Raw genomic sequence first — 13,127 nt, 5'->3', positions numbered from 1 at the left:
GCATGGTTGCAAAACTGTGCAAGAGAATCCTGAAAGACAGATGGATAAAATATCTGGAGGAGATGGACATTTTGGCAGAAAGTAAGTTTGGATTCAGAAGTGGAAGGTCGAGTGTTTCCAACTTGTTGAGCTTCTACTCAAGGGCAACTGACGTGCTACAGGAGAGAGATAGCTGAGTGGATTGTGTGTATTTAGATTTGGAGAAAGCGTTTGACAAGTTACTCCACTAGCAACCAAAGTGGAAACTGGAACACCTGCTAAAACCACCTCAAAAAAACTTGGATTATTGTATAGAGTCTGTAGCTTCTTCACTGACGAGCAGTTAGCTATAATTTATAAGAGTCATGTGCGCTCTCAGATTGCTCACACTGTTTTGAACTTCAATTAATTTTGATTATTCACTATAAACTAAATTACTATTAAAATAAATAATGGCTGAAAATTGATCTAAAAAAAAAAAAAAAATCGATACCATATAGTTTTTCCCATATTTGAAAAACTTAACCAGCTCTGGGGTACCCCAAAATATCAATTTAAGAATATGTGATTTTAACATATCCTTTTTAGTAGCATGTAGCATCATAATATTACTACAGGCAACAGTATTTTGAAAAAACTGGAAAACCCTGTTTTGCACTCCACCCTACTGTACACAGCCTACATCAGTGGTTTCCAACCTGTGAGGCGAGCCCCCGTAGGGGGGCACGAAAGGCTGCCTGGGGGGGCATGAAGGCTTGATAAATAGGGTAATTATATTTAGAAGGACACAAATCAAGAGTGAGAGCAGTGGAAATGAGTTATTTAAGAGGAGCCTGTGGAGTCACATGGAGAGACAGGCTGACGAATAAGGATATACAGGAGCATTGTGGTGTGGATGTGGATGTGGTAGGAAGCGTTATGAGGAACACACTGAGGTGGTTTGGCCATGTGGAGAGGATGGAGGGTGAAAGACTGACGAAGAGAGTGTATGTGAGTGAGGTGGAGGGGGGAAGAGGGAGAGGGAGGCCGAGGATGAGATGGAGGGATGGGGTGGAGAGGTATATGAGAGAGGGGGGTGTGAGTTGGGAGCAGGGCAGTGAAATGGCGGGGGACAGGGCGACTTGGAGGCGATTTGTTTGTGGCCACCCCAAACGGGATTGAGGCATCTGGCAATAGATAGATAGATAGATATTTGAAAACTATGAATTATGATGGAATTCAGTGATTTCTAAATATGGAGAATATATTACAGATATGAATAAGAAATCTAGTTATCTGAATATATAAACAATTTCAAAGATTAAGAATCTATGATATTTATTGACATGTGCCAACTATGCCAGTAAAATAGAGTACTGTACTTGAGGAAGGGGGGCGCAGGGAACATGTCACTCAGTGAGGGGGGGCGAGAATTTGAAAAGGTTGGAAACCACTGGCCTACATCATTAGCTGTACATAATTACTACTAATCTACAATAACCAGATAACAAATTGATTGCATCACTCACTCACTGAACATAGCTCTCTCTCTCTCTCTCTCACCGATAAACATGTCCCCGATGTTGGTCTGGGTGAACCTGGTTGGCAGCATCCGACTGTCCATACAAGTGAAGAACACTGCCTTTGGCTGCAAGTATTGAAAAAACACTCAGCAAAAGTAATTTTTTCAGAATATCAGGTTACATCAAAGTAGATTTGGTTGAGTTGAATAAATTTGGTTAAGGTTGAATCAGATGTTTGCCTTGCATTAAAAAAACTATGAAGCATGGCTTGGATTTTTAAGAACTTCATTTAATAGTTCAACATTCCAGATACTTAGGTTACTCTTTTAAACTTCACATTTATCTTAACATTAGCTCTACCTTCTTTTTTTTTCTTTTTTTTTGTCACTATCACTGCTGAAAAAACAGAGTCCAATCTTCACAAAAAAGAAGGCAAATGCACGCTTTAAGAAGCAGAAAGACCTTACCAGTTCAATTCATATTCCTCCAATTTGTTTTCTGTAGTTTCCTATTTTCAGGGTGGTAAATGACCTTTTCCGGCTGAATTTTTTCCCCATTATTATCATCATGGTCCTTAAGCTGTACCTATGATTGTTTGTTTCTGATGTAATGGAAGAAACATACTCAAAGGTGGATTTCGTTTCCAATTTCCCAACTGGAGATTAGGTTAGGTTAAATTATTGGGTAAAGTTAAGCTAGGCTGGGTTAGGTTTAGTTAAACTGTTAGATTAGGACAGTTGCTTCCGTCATTATGCTGACGAATCAAATGAGCTGATACAGCAAAGCATGGCTAAAGACAATGGGGAAACAGATTTAACAAACAACATTTATTTACCACCTTAGAAATAATCAGAAAAATATAACACGCTATCAGTACGAAGAACTGATTTGGTAAGGTGCTTCTAATGCTTAAAGTAATGCATACTGTTAAGAAGCGGGACTTGCCAGTTAGGTTGTTGAGAAGCTTCTCATTGTTTCCCGATGTTTACGGTAGCTAGTTCTGGTATGAGTCAGAGTTGCCAGTTTGCCCGCTGTTTGTGAGCATAGTTGTTTTGTATGTTATGCATTACTTTTTGTGTTCTTTTTCCATATAATGTTTTAGTTATGTGACTGCTTGTTATGTAATATAATTTAAGTTTGTATGCTAAATTATTTAGAGTGTTGTGCAGTGGGGAGAGCTCTGGCATGTTTTGTATAATTTAAGTTTGTATGCTAAATACTTTAGAGTGTTGTGCAGTGGGGAGAGCTCTGGCATGTTTTGGTTGTCTCCAAGTTGGTAACTGTGCTCTCTCTCTGGAATACACCAGAACTGTGGAAAAATGTATAAGTTTCTAGAGCAATGCAAGCTTATATAGGGATGGGGAAGAGACTAGAGGAAGTTCAGTCGGTTTTCAGTTCAGTTTGAGCGTTGTACAGTGTCAGCGAAGTTTGTATATTTTCGGTGCCTGTGAAAACAGTGTTGGTGGCAAACAGTGAAGTGTTACTGAAGTTTGTATATCATTGATACTTATGAAACTAGTGGTGTTGTCAAGCATTCAGTGTAACTGCAGTTAGTAAAGTTCGTATAGCTCCATTGCTTGTGAGAATAGTGAAGTTGGAAAGCATTAAGAGTAATTATTTGGAAAATAAAGACAGTGAACTTAAGAAGCCAGTGTTTATTTACGATGCCTGAGCTGATCCTGTGTACCGTACACCTGAAGGCTGACCGCAGGAAGAATGACTCACTGGGCAACGTCCTTCCAGTACTGTAATACTGCTGTTGGAGCATGTGGCAGTGTGGGGTGGAGACGTAACAATATGTTCACCAAAAAGACAAACCTACCTAATATCTGAATATCACGAATCATCATTAAAAAGTGGTTTTGACTCTGGCTTGAGTGCTCAAATTGTATATCTACGAAATATTAACCATCGAAGGTCGTTAAACTAGAACAAACCCCGCAGTACATGATTGTACAAAGCTACTTACATGTGGATCATCACGAACGACTTCAAACTGTTTCACCATGCTCTCTCTGTAAGTGTTTCTATATTTCATTATTCCTTGCAATATGCGTGCCATCCCCATGGCTGTGGACTGAGAAATCAGCTGATCTCGAAAGCAGACGATGCGCTCTGTTTACATTGCCGGGAGGGGCGGAGAGAGGGAACATCGCACTTCTCACTAATCAAGGATGGCCTTGTAAACTAAATTTATAATGTCTGCTACACAAAATTATTTTATCCGGCTATCGTATTAGCCTTGCTATCATGGCAGATTAGTGCCACCTTTGATCCATTAATTGGAGATTTGCATCTCTAAAAACCTCATCTGACACTTTAAGGTTATAAAGATTTTCACCCACATTTGATCCTTCTAATGATATTTTGATGGAGACAGGAAAACAGTATGTAGTGTCAGACTCTATTAATTTCTAATATCTATGAGATTATCAGTTCCGATCGGGAAATCTTAATATGACAAACTTCTGGGACAGCATGGGGTACTGGTATTAAAGAAGTTGTAATATGTGCAATTCAAACATAATTTTATAGTTCTTAAGATATTTTTCAGCAAATATTATAAACATCTATAACTACTGAACGTAGGGCGAGATTGGCATGGTGGTGGTGCAGCCGACGTGCAAGCTTGACTGTGCCTGATCATGGATAGAACTCGTAAGTAGTTATGTTTTTAGGCTGATATTGCTCTTCAGGGTTGTATTTATGTGCTTTGTCATCCATCGATGCTAAACATGTGTAAATTCAAGGTTCAACTCCAAGAAGCAAAGATGGCATTAATGGTGAATATTATTGACGTGATCGATATGTGTACGGTAACTCGAATGTTATTTTTATAGTTTTAATTCACCCTCCTTTGTAAGTGCCGCGTGCCAGGTAAGCGGCGTAAGTGTTAACATTTTTGGAATTAACATGTTAGTGATAACACTTGGGGTAAATTTGCCGTTTCGGACAACACCTCTTTGGAAGATGAAATCGTAACCCAACCAAACCAAAAATTAAGTACTGGGTAACCTAACCTAGGACTCTTAGCTTAATCTGAGTCGAGGTAAGTAGTAGCTGCCTAATAAAACAGAAATTTGAGGTGTAGTCCAAAAGCTCAATAATACCAAACTTTGGATTACCTGTTTTCCTGCTGCACTGTAGGTAGGTTCCGCCCATACCACTTATTTGTAATTGCTTACTGGTGCCTAGTGTACAGTATGAAGTTCCCACATACAGAAAGTTCTAAGTGGTTAAAATCAAGGGTGTCTGGGGGGGGTGAAGCCCTCCAATTAGAATAAGCAGGGTTAGGTTAGGTTGGAACAGATTTCCTGTAGGGGAACTTTGTGCAAATATTTGACAGCTGCCTCACCAAGTTGGTCTTTTCACCAAGAGCCACTATATATTTCTCATGCATGTTTGTTTTGTCTTTTTGGCATTGCCATACACTACCTTACCTTTAGTGATTCTATCTATCTATCTATCTATCTATAGCCCGATGCCCTAATCCCGCAAAGGGTGGCCGCAGACAAAACGCCTCCAAGTCACTCTGTCACCCACCGTTTGACTCCCCTCCCCCCAACTCACCCCCCCCTCCCTCATATACCTCTCAACTCCATCCCTCCACCTCATCCTCAGTCTACCCCTCCCTCTCCCTCCCTCCACCTCACCTACATACACCCTCTTAGTCAGTCTTTCATTCTCCATTCTCTCCACATGTCCAAACCACCTTTAGTGATTGCTTACCTTTATTGGTAGAGGCATAGGAGTTAGTGCTCATAAAAGGTGCCTCTTCTCTGTTGTACAGTCTCATCATACTTGTCATACGAATTTTTAAAAGCATTCACACTCTGTCTTGTCACTACAGCACTTCATCTGGGAGACTGTTCCAATGGTTCACTACTATTGCATTAAAAAATTTTGTCCTTTGTGTGGTTCTGTGCCTGAGTTTGGCTAGCTTCCGGCTGTGTCCTCTGGTGTTTGGTTGGTTGTCTCTTGATGCAAGTTGTAGCTAAAAAGTTTCCATCTTTAACTGCATCAGTACCGTGGAGTACCTTGTATGTCTGGATCATGTTACTACGTATCCTCCTTTCCTCCAGTGTGTTGAGGCCAAGACGGGCCAGCCTTTCCCCGTAGGACAGTTTGGATAGCTCCGGGACTGGTTTAGTGGCTTTCCGTTGTACTTGTTCTAGTTTGTTAATGACTTGACGGGTGTAAGGTGACCATGATTTGACATTGTATTCCAGCTGGGGTCTTATCAGAGATTTGTACAAGGGGAGAAACATCTCTGTGTCCAGGAATGTGTATGTTTTTTTTTTAAAGTCCCACCATGGAGTTTGCACTGGCTGCTGCCTTGGCAGCTTGTACTGTTGGCTTCAGGTTGGGGGTAACATATACTCCTAGGTCCTTCTTCTCCACTGTGATGATTAATGGAGTGTCACCCATATGGTACTGGTACTCTGGATTTCCTCTTCCCAGATGCATGACCTTACGCTTCTCCTCGTTGAAATTCAGAAGCCATTTTCTGCTGCACTCCCGTAGTCTGGTGATGTCCTCGTAAAGAATCTATCTGCTGGGTTTCTGATTCTCTTGATCAGCTGGGCATCATCCGTGAAGAGGTTATTGCTTGGTTGTATCAAGTCCATAAGGTCATTTATATACGCTAGGAAGAATATTGGCCTGAGCACGTTGCTTTGGGGTACACCACTCCAGACCCTTAGCCACTCTGTGAGTCCTTGATGACAACACGTTGGACCCTCCTGCTCAGAAAATTCTCAGTCCAGACTAAGATATCACCAGAGATTGCCACTGCCCTTAGCTTGTTGAGTAAGCGAAGGTAGGGGACAGTGTCAGAGGCTTTCTTGCAACCCAAATACTGGTATACAGTGTCCACACCAACCCCTTCATCAAGTGCATCCTCTAGCTCTTCAAAGAACACCAGTAACTGTGTCAGACAAGATCTCCTTGTTCTGGAATCATGTTGGGAATTACTAATAAGATTGTTATTTTCTAAGTGGTCGACAGAGTTCTGTTTGGGCAATTTCTCCATAACGTTACATGGTGCAGAAGCTAGGCTTATTGGTCAGTAGTTGAGAGGGTTTGACTTATCTCCCTTCTTGAAAGTTGGGGTGACACTTGCCTTTTTCGAATGGTAAGGAATTTTTTATGTTTCATCGAGAACCACCTTATTGGGTTGGTCCTTTCACCAAGACCCACCTAACCAAACCTTACCTAACCTAAACCTACCTAACCTAATCTTGCTTTTCCAGTGGCCCATGGTATCTCTCAGTGAAATGACTCACCGGCTCCACCTGTATCTGACATTCTTTCGCAGCAAGCTTCCATATGGTTTCTCCTTTCATGGATCGGCATCCCAGACTCAACTTGAGAAACTGAATGTTGTCCAGAACACTGCACTTTGCATTGCCCTAGGTTCTTTCAAGTCCATCCTTGTTGTTTCACTTCATGAGGAGTCTGGGGTGATACTTCTCTCCGGCTATTGCTCAGAGTTGGGTGAACCCTTTCAGTCTATTATATGGAGGTGGCTGAAACCCCTTTGCATGGAGCTGGCTAAAACTCCTTTCCATACATTGCATGGAGCTGGACCATTGGCTGCTCCATCGCATTTCTGCCCCTCCCTCCAGCCACTCAGTCTCTTCCCATTACTGTCTCCCCATGGTCCTTCATTAGCCCCTAGATTGGCCACAAGCATGGTTACCCTTTATTCTTTGCAGCTATGAGGGCTACCACATCATATCTCTAGACCTTCTCTTGGTTGCCCCAGTGACCCCTTCCTCATACATACACATCTTAACAAAATGTCATACAATAACCAATTTAACCATGTTGCATTAATTCAATTATGTATACAACTTGTTTAAAATGTAATGTTACTGGATCACTGCAATATTAACATGAATATTATATCTACTGTATACAATATTATAATCAATGTTATGTATTAATAGATTAACATATGTCATTGATGATTGCTGTCAGAGGACCGCCAGCTTGCGTGACCGAGAGATGTCAGGACTCCATATTATAATGATACAACTCTTAGATAGACAAATAGATAGATAGAAGCACCAAGCCAGGGTGTGAAATAGGTAGTGTATCAGCGAGAATCAAACAAAAGGAAATTAACTTGAAACTCTTAATGTGAAGGAATGCTGGTCCTGCACCGGAAGCTGTACATACACACAGACATACAGTGTTCTAGATGTTTCCACGACAGTATAGCACATGTGACACGACCCCTGCTAAACGAGAATGTAGCAATCAGAGCTCAGAAAGGGGTGAGCCATACAACCAACAAATAGTAGGGAGAAGGAGGCTAGCAACAGGGGCAAGAGTGTGGCAGACAGAGATAGAGCGATACAGGGGAGGTAGCTAGCAGGACTCTATACTTCACTTGTGTATGAGAGACTTTGTTAATATTTCCAAGACAAATAAAAATAGTCCCATACTAATCTTTACCTCTCCTGTCATTACATGACAAAATGGAATGAAGATTACCTACTTACAAAAATACTCACTTATAACAACCACTCGTCAATGAGTCTAATACTGTATATGTATAACTGATCTACAAAACACACTACAAGAAGCTACAAAGTTTTTGTAAGACCCTCTGTCTTCCCATGAATGGATTTGTATGTGATTATCTCCCCCCATCTTCCAGTGCCATTCCTGAAGTCAGTTGATGCAGCCTTTGCACGGCAGCTCCTTCTTAGCCCGGGCTTCTCTTTTCATAAGGACTTCTTTAGAATTTACACAGATGGGTCCCTCTCCCCCCATTTTCCTTTGCCTTGGTGGCCTACTTTGAGGACTATTCCTTATACCAAACCTGGTCATTCAGTGGGTGACATGATGTTCTGACTTCAGAACTCTCAGCCATTCTCCAAGCCCAACTCCAACCAGAGGTTGTATATACTACTCATAGTCATCGCTTACCAGTACCCTTCTCTCAGATCACCAAATGACTCATGTCAGGCTTGTCCATGCTGTTTTGGAGCATCTCCATCCCCTTGCCCCTCCTCCTTGACACTTTCATCTTCAGTGGATCCCCTCACACGTAAGCATCCGTGGCAATGAAACTGGAGACGAACCAGCAAGGCATGCATTGACTTCCAGCTGGTACCAGTGGTAGTTGTTCCCTAGGCAGTCTGGCTGAACAGCCCCGATTCCTTAAGGAAGGCCACGGCTGAGACCAGGCTTTCCCACAGAGCTTCCAAGGAGTGTATGTTGTGTCGTTGGCACAGGCGATTCTGTGCAATGCAGCGTTCCATATTGTGGTTAATAGTATGGGGTGCTGTGTTGCCACATGATAGCTCAAGAGAACTAGATGATGCCCACATCTCAGTCTGGCCAGGTGAACCCTGTCCTCATGAGGGAGATGGGATTCAGAAGGGTGGATATCAGGAGCCTGTGCATGTGGCTGTATGTTGTCTTTGAGTGACTGAATGGAGTGACGAGTGATTTGAGTATGAATATGCTTCTAGAAGATGGTGTTAGGCAGGCGAGGGGGGAGAGATGACAGTACAGTAAAACCTCGATATAACGGACTTCAATAGACCAGAATTCGCTTTTATCGGACTCAAGGAGCTACTGGACTAAATTCCTATATATCGGAAAAAGCCTGATAAAGCCAGAAGCAGTCCGGACTGCCTGACCACTTCAGCTATGTTCACCACAATAAGGTAAATAAAAGACATTTATCAGTGTACAGTACAATATTATTATAAATATTATACCATTTGATTAATGTAGTGAAGTTATGACACAGTGCAGTACCACAATGGTAGTCAAAACAGTTTAAGAACCGTTCATGCGATCCGGACTAATGTCTGATATATTGGAAAAAGTCTGGATTAGCAGGGGGAAGTCCGGATGTTGCTTTTATCGGAATTTCATATTTTTCGGAATGGTTTGGGCCCCAATCAGTCCATTATAGTGAAGTCTTATTGTACTGTATTTGTGTATATCATGTGCTGGGTGTTGTTTTGATGTTCCTTGGTGTGTCTGGGTGCGCTGCAATGTAGTATAGTGTAGTGTAGTGGGTGTTGTTGGTTGGAGGCTACAGCAAGAATTTGTGTGCCTTTCAAGGCTAGCTGATCCTTGATTTTGAGGACTTTGGTTTCTTGGTGTAGGGGATCTGTAGGTGTAGTAGCTGTGCAGCCTGTGATTATTTTTAGGGCCTTCTTTTGTATGGTCTGTAGAGTGTTATAGTGTGTTTTAATGAGGTTAGAGGCCCAAGTAAGGCATGCATAATTCATCACTGAACGTATATATTGTTTGTGTTCTGTGGTGGTGGTTTCGTTGTTGTCTGAATGTTGTATGGGCAAGTGACCGTAGGGCGTTGAGTCTTGGTGTTAATTTTAATGTTCGTGATGTGTTGTTCAAATGGCAAGGTGTTAATTTATTTTTAATGTTTGTGATGTGTTGTTCAAGTGACATTAATGTATGTTAAACCAAGGATTTTGTGTGTGTATGTGTGTGTGTGTGTGTGTGTGGTAGGGGAGTGTTGTTTATGGTGAGGTATGGAGTGTGACTATGTTCTGCTGTCCAGTTTGTGAGAAGGATTGCTGTAGATTTGGCATGGGCTATACTGAGTCTTTTTGAGGTGAACCATTCTTGCATTGTATTGAGGTAAGGTTGGAGGATGTGTGCAGCTGTGTTTGTGTTTTGGTGTATATATGTAGGTGTTATGTTGTCTGCATAGGAAGCTATGTGTATCTGTGGTTTGTGGAGTGTGGGTATGTCGTGCTTGTTTAGGTTAAAGAGTGTAGGGGACAAAACAGATCCTTGAAGGACACCATTTTTGAAGTTTCTGATGTTCATTGACTGACCAGTTAATGTTACGTGTGCACATCTGCCTGCTAAATAGTTTGCCTGCCATCTTTTTGTGTTATTGTGCATGTTTGTGTTGAAAATTTTGATTGTGAGGTTGTGGCGAGGGATGGCATCAAAAGCTTTGCTAATACCTAGTGTGACTAGGAGTGTTCTGTGTGATGGCCTAGCTGAATTGATGCCATCAAAAACTCTTTGTGTAAGATCCATAAGAAGAATGTTTGTGGCTTGTAATGGCCTAAAACCATCTTGTGATGGGGCTAGGGAGATGTGAGGTGTTACTAATTGTAATAGTTGTTCAGTGCCTTTGCAGGAGGTACAGAGGAGTGTGATGGGGTGGTGTGTGGAAGGTAATGTGGGGTCTTTGTTGGGTTTGGGGATGGTGATGATGGTACCATGCTTCCAGATATTGGGTATTGTGTTGTGTGAGTAGCTGTAGCTTGATATGTTGGTGAATGCTTGTATGCCATGTGGTCCAAGATGTTTAAGGTGTATGCTGCTGTTGTCTGGGCCACAGGCAGATGAGTGCTTAAGGTTGCAAATGATGTACTTTGTAACTGAAGGGTGCAAAGTCTGGATCAGCGGCGAACTCTCTCTTGCATTGGATGACACGTCATTTGTTGCGATGGGGGTTTAGATGGCTGATGTGAAAAGTGATTGATGAATGTCTTTGCTTGTTGTTAGTTTGAAGGGATGGTGTCTGTTGTTGTGATGGCAGCATGTGATTGTCTAGTGTTGCTGTTGGAGTGTGATGCTGTTTAGTGTTTTGTAGAGTTTGCTGGTGTTTATTTTCTGTTCAAGTGTTTGGAGATAGTTATTCCAATTTAGTGTTTGCTGCTCTGATATTTTATTGTTTATGTGAGTGTTCAGTGCTCGTATTTGTTGTACGATGTCTTGTGTGTGGTGTGTAGGGGAGTGTTGCAGTGCATTGCATTGACTGATGAGACCTTGAATTTCTGATGTGAAGTTGGAATTGTGTCTCTTTCTGTTGCCTCTAGGGATGTGTTTTTTGTGTGTGTTTTGAATAATTTTATTGAAAGTGTGCACAGCACTGTTCATGTTTGTGACGAGTGTACTGTTTAGTGTTTCAAAGTGCTGTTCTGTTTCAGTTGTGAAGGCCTTCCAGTTGGCTCTCTTATTAATAGTGTGTGTGTGTGTGTGTTTGTGGCCAGCTGGGGTGATTTAGGTTTTGGAGTGATGATGCTTGGGAGGTGGTCAGAGCCAGGGGTTTTGACCACTCTCCAGGACACTGTGGGGGCAAGGTTTGGGGAGCAGGTGATATCTGGGGACGATGGGAAGAAGAGGGCTTGGTGTGGGATATGGAATATGGGTATGTCCCTATCCATGGCACCTGATACTGCTGCATTCCCTATCCTTACATGAGGTGCTTACATGTCAAGTTGGAATGCAAACTTGTGACTGACTGCCCAGTCTCACACCTGGAATGTTTCCTCATTGACTCTTCTGCACATCCTTGGGCTCACTCTCTCTGTTGGAGTGTTATGTTCCCATCACCAAGTTGCAGTTGGGCCATGCAGGTCTCGCAAGTCACCTGTACTATTTGGGTATGATAGAACACCCTTTGTGCCAGTGGTTTTGCTGGGTTGAAGAGACCATAGAACATTTTTTGTTCTAGTGCCTAAAGCTCCACGCCCTCTGCACACTTTCAAGAGACCTTCTGACATCTCTGGGAGCATTCAACCTGTTTGCTCACATCTTCTTCAGAGGAGGTGATGGGGACCCCCAGTTGTGGCAATGTGTTGTGCATTATACGTATAACTTAATCCATAAATCTAGGTAGCTCTCCTGCATTTAACGTAAAGCCCTAATCAGTCTACATTGGAAGGGCGTTAGGCTGTTGTTCTGGCTGCATCCCTTAAACCCACAAGAAGAAATGACAACTGCATAGGTGGTGGTTACTGGGCATGTGCAAGACCACTTGCTCATGCACATTAGGTGGAAGGAGAACTTTGTGCATCTAACACTGATATTGTAGCCAGCTCAGTAAATTAAGCCCATTAATGTTTTGGTCATTTTTTTTTTTTTTTTTTTTTTTTTTTTTACCCTTACACCGCGGGCATGTTTCCCAATGTTTTGCGTGTCCCGCGGGGTTATTCGGGCTCCGACAGACTCTCAAAAAATATTTGCCAAAAATCAGTTATTAGTCCTAGAATATTAAAATTACATATGCATATGGCACATACCTTCAGCTTTCTCCTGGGATGTTTGTTGAGCCTTCGTCGATTACCGTAGGACTTGTGGAGACCTCTGAAGTTGGGTAACGAAGTCTCCACTTTACACTTCCCGACAACCCATAATATGATTACCACAGCCAGATGTTAACACTATAAACACTACTCTATGGTTATCAAGTAGTTTGGGATCCATACTCCAAATAAAAACCATTGAAAGCAATGAAAATTACGAGCGCGTATGACCTTCTCACTTTCGCTAGTTAGCTGTTGGTATTCTGTCATTTATTATTCATAAAACCCCTCACACTTTATATTTCTATTACTATATAACACTTATATATATATACAGTCTTTATCCATAAGTTTCCTTCAGTAGTATTAGTTTATTGTCACTGTAGGCATTCAATTTTTTTCAGTAAAATATGTAGCATTCACTTTCTCGTCCTGTATACTAGCATTGAGAGTGAATGTCACTTTCACCTTCACTCTCATAACTCATAGTATTCATACATGCTAGGGTGAAACTTTCACTTTCATTACTCCTAGGGTATATACTCGTATTTTTATAATACTACTCATTTACATTTCTATTTACGTTCACTATTTTATTTACGTT

The 13,127-nt window shown here is 41.7% G+C and overlaps 2 protein-coding genes across 2 annotated transcripts in view; one reads left to right on the top strand and one right to left on the bottom strand.

Moving 5' to 3' along the window:
• The window catches only part of CAHbeta (carbonic anhydrase beta), a 32,878-nt gene extending 29,329 nt beyond the window's left edge, over window positions 1-3,549 (bottom strand). The window contains exons 1-2 of the mRNA XM_080272205.1: window positions 3,451-3,549; window positions 1,522-1,606 (exon numbers count right to left, since the gene is read on the bottom strand). Coding sequence (XP_080128331.1) covers window positions 1,522-1,606; window positions 3,451-3,549 — 184 coding nt within the window. The remainder of the gene's footprint in view (window positions 1-1,521; window positions 1,607-3,450) is intronic.
• Window positions 3,550-4,131: 582 nt separating this feature from the next.
• Hmgcr (HMG coenzyme A reductase) overlaps window positions 4,132-13,127 on the top strand; it is a 217,801-nt gene continuing 208,805 nt past the window's right edge. Inside the window, exon 1 of the mRNA XM_080272343.1 lies at window positions 4,132-4,139. The gene's annotated coding sequence lies outside the window, so the exon portion shown is untranslated. The remainder of the gene's footprint in view (window positions 4,140-13,127) is intronic.

This window comes from Coenobita brevimanus, chromosome 50, assembly GCF_032717465.1.
Source record: "Coenobita brevimanus isolate Jiangsu-jjx chromosome 50, ASM3271746v2, whole genome shotgun sequence".
Lineage (NCBI taxonomy): Eukaryota > Metazoa > Arthropoda > Malacostraca > Decapoda > Coenobitidae > Coenobita > Coenobita brevimanus.
This window is presented reverse-complemented; position numbering and strand designations above follow the sequence as displayed.